The 6,950-nt window shown below is 41.8% G+C and overlaps 1 protein-coding gene across 1 annotated transcript; it reads right to left on the bottom strand.

Moving 5' to 3' along the window:
• On the bottom strand, positions 2,913-5,791 carry LOC107648699 (ABC transporter G family member 20). Its single transcript, XM_016352520.2, has one exon. The coding sequence runs from the start codon at positions 5,416-5,418 to the stop codon at positions 3,154-3,156; it is 2,265 nt and encodes a 754-aa protein (XP_016208006.1). The 5' UTR covers positions 5,419-5,791; the 3' UTR covers positions 2,913-3,153.

Genomic DNA, 6,950 nt, shown 5'->3' with positions numbered 1-6,950 from the left:
CAACATAGGGTGCTCGTCATGGATTTTCGCGTTGAGCAAAAGTTGAGGAAAAGACATCATACGAAGAACCCAAGGATGAGGTGGTGGCGGATGAAAGGTGAGGAACAAAGAAGCTTCTTAAGACGGGTAGGAGAAGAGGCAAAGTGGGATGGAAATGGAAGCGTGGAAGAGATGTGGAGGGAGATGGCAGAAGTTATTAGAAGAACAGCAAAAGAAAGTTTTGGTGAATCTAAAGGAATAGGACTAAGAGACAAGGAGTCCTGGTGGTGGAATGCGAGTATACAAGAAAAGATAAAGATAAAAAGGGAATGCTTTAAAGAGTGGTCTTTATGCCGTAATGCAGATAATTGGAAAAAATATAAGGCGGCTAAGAAAGAGACAAAAGTGGCTGTAAGTGAAGCAAGAACAAGAGCATATGATGGTCTCTACCAGTCTTTGGGTACGAAAGAAGGAGAAAAATGTATATATAGAATCGCAAAGAGCCGGGAAAGAAGAACGAGAGATTTGGATCAGGTTAAGTGCATAAATGATAAGGATGGAGAGGTATTGGCTCAAGAGGAGAAGATTAATGAAAGGTGGAAGAGCTACTTCTACGAGTTATTTAATGAGGGACAGAAGACTCTTCCGAGCCTTGGTCGATTAAGCACAAGGGAAGAAGATCAAAACTTTGACTACTATCGAAGGATTCGAGACTTCGAGGTAAAAGAGGCTCTAAAGCAAGTGAAAAATGGCAGCGCAGTAGGACCTGATAATATTTCGATTGAGGTTTGGAAGGGTCTTGGAGAAAAAGGCATCAACTGGTTAACCATGTTTTTTAATGAGATTTTAATGTCAAAGAAGATGCCTGATGAGTGGAGAAAGAGCACCTTGGTACCTATCTATAAGAATAAGGGGGATATACAAAGTTGCGGAAACTATAGAGGGATTAAGCTTATGAGTCATACTATGAAGTTATGGGAAAGGGTGATAGAACGGAGGTTGAGAAAAGAGACACAAGTAACAGAGAACCAATTTGGATTTATGCCAGGCAGATCTACCACTGAAGCGATATACCTATTAAGAAGGATGATGGAGAGGTATCATAGTAATAAAAGGGATCTACATATGGTGTTTATTGATTTGGAAAAAGCGTATGATAGGGTACCAAGGGAGGTCTTATGGAAGGTTTTAGAAAAGAGGAGAGTAAGGATCGCATATATTCGGGCAATTAAAGACATATATGATGGGCCACAACTAGTGTGAAGACTCAAGGTGGTGTGACAGAGGAATTTCCTATTGGTATAGGATTACACCAGGGATCATCCTTAAGTCCATACCTTTTCACATTAGTCTTGGAAGTACTCACAGAGCACATCCAAGAGCCTGTGCCATGGTACATGCTTTTTGCCGATGATATCGTCCTTATGGGAGAGTTAAAGGAAGACCTAAATAAGAAGTTGGAGTTATGGAGAGAAGCTCTAGAAGTGTATGGTCTGCGCATAAGCCATAGCAAGACGGAATATATGGAATGTAAGTTCAGTCTGAGAAGGAAAAACCCCAATATAGAGGTGAAGATTGGAGAAAACATCCTACAAAAAGTTAAAAATTTTAAGTATCTTGGGTGCATCATATAGGATAATGGAGAGATTGAACAGGATGTAAATCATAGGATCCAAGCAGGTTGGTCAAAATGGCGGAGTGCATCTGGTTTTATATGCGACAAAAAAGTGCCTTTAAAACTTAAAGGTAAACTCTATCGCACCGCTATAAGACCGGCTATACTGTATGGTACGGAGTGTTGGGCGGCTAAAGTGGAGCACGAACATAAGCTGAGTGTGGCAGAGATGAAGATGTTGAGATGGATGAGTGGTCATACGCGATTGGATAAAATAAGGAATGAAGATATAAGGGAGAGAGTTGGAGTAGCACCCATTGTGGAAAAGATGGTTGAATCGCGTCTCAGGTGGTTTGGACATATGAGAAGAAGACCGATAGAACATCCAGTCAGGAGGGTGCATGAGATGAAAGATGGACAAATGGCGAAAGGTAGAGGAAGACCTAAGAAGACCATCCATGAGGTGGTCAAATGAGATCTACATGTAAACGGTCTCTCTGTAGACATGATACATGACAGAACACAATGGCGTCGTTTGATTCATGTATCCGACCCCACTTAGTGGGATAAGGCTTTGTTGTTGTTGTTGTTGTATTGATTGAATATATGTAATACATTGCTATTGAAAAATTAGGTGTTTTTTTTATATGGTGTTTTATTCAAATTAGACGGTCCGATTTGTTTGAAGAAAAAAATAAACTACAAATCGAAAGGTTCGATCTGTTTGAAAAAAAAAAACTACAAATCGGAGGGTCCGATTTGTATTTAATATTTTTTTTATTTTTTAAAACAAAAATTAGACGATCCGATTTCAACAATAAAAATTTTTTTATTTTCGAAATTACAAATCGAACCGTCCAATTTGTGATTGTTTGTTTGAAAAATAAAACAAATCAGAGGCACCAATTTGTAGCTCCCATAGCAATGTCAAACACTTCTCTTCTCTCATGATTCTGAGATACAATCTTCTCTTTCACACACAAAAAAGAAAAAGCTTAGAAATGATATGGGGTGAATATATCAAAATAACAGAAGAATAACACACAGCATAATTATAGCAGCGAGGAAATGATATGGCGTGAATATATAGTATTTTCCAACATGAAAATAACACAGCATAATTATATGCAGCGCGAAAATGATATGGGGTGAATATAAGTCCATAACAGAAGTTTTTAAAAGAAAATTATAAGAGCTTCCCAAAAGGCATTGTAATTTGTATGGAGTAGTGTTGTCGGTAGAAAATGTGGAATGTATGTGTTCATGAAATTTTTAATTGCAGTAATTGAGGATAATTAGTCAATTACCCACACAAAAGTAGTGTACACAAACTAATTCCTTCATTCATACACATTTTTTTTAAAGTACAATTCTTTCAAATTAATTAAAATACAAATGCCTGTTCAGTAACTTATTATTACTACCTCTTCATCAATTCAACAGCAGTCCAATCCACAGTGACAAAAGCATTAATTCCCATATGTTGTTGTTATACTCTCTAAATTTAATATGTTGCTTATTTGTTCAGTTGAAGAATCTTCAGTTGGTTTTCTATTATCTTACCTTCTCCTATTCTTGCTTCCAAAAAGAAGAGTCAAGTAGAAAAGGAAACGGAAGAAGAAACCCCAAGCGAGCGTTATCCAAAGGCAGTTCCACTTGCTCAGCTGCGTCACACCCTGCTGCTTCAGCACATCTGCTCCGGTAATCACGCACGTGGAACTCGTGATGTTAATCCCCAGCGTCTTGCTCATACTCTTCAGCAGCTCCACTTTCAACGCCTCCGGCACCTCCATCAGCGGCGTACTGTCGAACATCTGCGTCCCTCTAACAAAGCATCTTGGTGGATTCAGATCGAACTCGTTCTGCAACACTCCCTCGTACGGGTACTTCACCAGAGATATGTAGTGAAACCATATCCAGTACGGTGGGATTCTGTCCCTGCTGATGAAGAATCCACTGAAGAGTAAAAAGTACGCTAGAATCGCAACCACCACGGTGAAGCCAAGCATCACGTGAGAAACCACGCCGGAGAGGAACGTCACGAAGGAGCTCCCCGCCCAGAAGCTGGCCACAATGGTGAGGAAGTAGAAGAGGAAGCCGGTGGTGCCTCCGGCGAGTCCCACCGCCCAGAAGGTGGTGGCGGCGAAGGCGAAGGAGAGGAAGACTAAAGAAGGGACGGAGATGATGGAGTGAGCGAGGACGTAGGAGGAGCGGCGGTAGGCATTGTAGGCAGTTTCTCTCATGAAGATGTAGCGTTCTTGGAGGAAGACGGGGATGGCTTCAGCGCAGGTGTAGAAGGTGGTGGACATAGCGAATGCGAAGAACCCTAACCGCTCCTGAACGCCCTTGGGAGAGTTATCGAGGTGGTAAAACATGGTGGCGAGGATGGCACCAGTCACTAGTACTGCACCCAAGCGGATCCCGAATAATTCGGGCATCCTCCGTGAGTTTGTTAGAGACCGTTTTGCTATAACCGCCATCTCGATCCAGAATGGATTCACGAACGTGTGGACTGATGATGCCGCTGCGAGTTGGTTGGAGTCGTTACTGGTACTGGTGCCAGCTGGCGCCCCTGAGACGAGTTTACCCCTGGAAATGCTTGCGCTGATTGCGTCCTTCAGGGACACTTTCGGTATTCCGCTGAGGGTTTTCTCGGAAATTCTCTTGTTCTTGAGTTGCCACTGTTTATTGAAGTCCACGAGACCTTTTGTGCCGCCGGGAGCTTCTTCCAGCTCGCGGATTAAGTCAAGAGCGAACTCCGTACGGTTCTCGTTCTCCGGTATGGGGTGGCCGAACTCTGAGAAGAACGGCGGGAGGTTCGCTGGAGAGCCGCTGAATACGGTTTGGCCGTGGGACAGGAAGATCAGGCGGTCGAGGAGGCCGAGGATGCGGTAGCTTGGTTGGTGGATTGACATGATTACGATGCTCCCGCTCTGTGCGATTCGCTGAAGCACCTTCACTACCATGAAGGCGCTGGTGGAGTCAAGGCCGGAGGTTGGCTCGTCGAGGAAGAGGACGATCGGATCGTGGATAATGTCTATCCCGATGGAGACGCGTCGGCGCTCACCTCCGGAGACACCGCGGTGGCCTTCATCGCCGATGACGGTGGTGGCGGCGTTGCGGAGGCCGAGCTGGTCGATGAGGGCATGAACGCGAGCCTTCTTCTTGGACCTGGATAGGGAGCGAGGGAGGCGGAACTCGGCGGAGAACATTAGGGTTTCCTCCACGGTGAGCATGGGGAAGAGGAGGTCGTCCTGCATGACGTAAGCGGAGATAACCTTCAACATCCTGGACTCCAAAACGTCTCCGTTTAGCGTTATACTTCCCTTGAGGCTCTCCTTGGAGATCCGGTCTGCAAGGGCGTCGATCAAGGTAGACTTCCCGGAGCCACTGGCACCGAGTACCGCCATGATCTCGCCGTCCCTCGCCTCACCGGAGATATCATTTAGGAGAATCTTGGTGGCGGCGTTATCGGTTTTTGCGTCCGTGGCGTCGTTCTCCGGCAGCAAGTCATGGTTTGAGTAGGTGAAGCATGGAGACAGGATCATCTTGCGACGGACCTTAACACTGTAGGTTAAGTTGGTGAAGGAGAGAACAAAAGGGTGAGAGGAGTTAGGAGTAGAATTGAGATCGAGAACATGTTGTGTTGGTGCGTTAGGGTTGTCGTTTTGAGCATCTTCTACGTGTTTGAGGAGCTCGCCGAGGGTGGGGGAGAAACCGGTTCGGCTTCGGATTCGGGTTGCGGTTGGGTTGGGGAGTTGGACGAGTTCCATGGATTGGTTGAAGAAAGGGAGCATAGTTGGTTGTGTTGTTGGGTCAGACATTTTGTGTGTTAATGTTAGTTAGAGTGAGAGTAGTAATGAAGAGTCTTGGGGTGGTTTTATAGTCGCTAGCTAAAGGAACTTACATGATTGCATGGGTCATGGGACAAAGAAGAATAGTGTTATATATACATATATATGTAATTAAGAGGGGAAGGGTTTGAGTGAGTGTGAGTGTGAGAGTGAGATTGAAATGTTTATGCTCTATGTTATTTGGTGACTGTAGGTAGTGTACTATATATGGTTGCTTAGTTTTAGAAGATGGAATTTTTAATCCTTGCTGGTGAGGGGAGTTGTGACAACCCTGCTAGCTCTTTATCACCTTAGCATATCTTGATGCATGCTTTTCTACCATGCCTCAACTAGACTATCGTAATCACTCACTTATTTGCTTGTTTAGGACATAATTATACATGCGTGGTTCCTATAATAAAAATTTTATAATTGTCTTTATATAAAAATATTTTTTTATTCTTAAATGATAAATTGTAAAATTAGAAAAGTATTATTTTTATTTAAAATATAATTAAATAAATAAGTCACCCATAAAAAAGTATTTTTATCACTTTCATTTAAATAGTTGCCTTATATATGTACACGATGAAGTGTGGAAATCATATTAACTTGAGTACTTGATACACTATGAGAGTCAACATTTGCAAATTGCTTAATACGACAAAAGAAATTGCAAAGCTACTAATCAATTTCCCGAATACATTATGATTTATGATATTATTGCATTATTATATATAATAAATGCAGTAAAGAAGACAAAAAGACAGATTTTCATCAATTATTCTTATGCTTTTTCACATGGCATCCCTCAGTTGTGATAATTGACGCATATAGTAGAAGCCCAGCCACCACCAATTCTGAAGGAGCTTGGTAAGGTGTCAATGTCGGGAAACAAAAATAAAAAAAATAAAAATCTACAACACATCCAATATTACTCTTTCTTCTCCATGTTAGCAAAATCGCTAATTGGATACACTTGAGTTGTTATACATTTTAATTTTGAAAGCGTGGAGTGATCAAAGTCTCCACCAAAAAGTTATTGAGAAACTATTCTAACATGGTATGTGTCAATTTTTTATTTATGTAAATTCTTAAAATCTAGCTTGTTTGATATGCTGGTTATGGCAAATTTGTAATAATCAACATAGTCAAAGTGTCGTAACATAATAAACTGGGTGCAGTCAATTGCTTAAGTTTGGTAAATTGTTTGTTAAATCTATGTACTCAAATTCATAGTGGTCACCAAACACACCCTCTAATTCATATTTTTCCTTCACTACATTTTTGTTTCTTCACGAAACCCAAATCGCTAATATAATGATTCTCTTGATGTTAGTACGTGGCTGAACCTCATTGGATGAGAAATTTAGAATTTTTCTAATTCTTTCTACGCAAGTAACTTAATCAAGTATATACGGTTTTTAGGTTTGGGCGTTATATCTAAATGTAGAGAGGAGAGTGGAATCGCTGTATCTACCATCTACTTGAGAAAAACCACTTCGGTGAAGAGTTTCGTTTGA

This window comes from Arachis ipaensis, chromosome B06 (assembly GCF_000816755.2).
Source record: "Arachis ipaensis cultivar K30076 chromosome B06, Araip1.1, whole genome shotgun sequence".
In the NCBI taxonomy this organism is placed as follows: Eukaryota; Viridiplantae; Streptophyta; class Magnoliopsida; order Fabales; family Fabaceae; genus Arachis; species Arachis ipaensis.
This window is presented reverse-complemented; position numbering and strand designations above follow the sequence as displayed.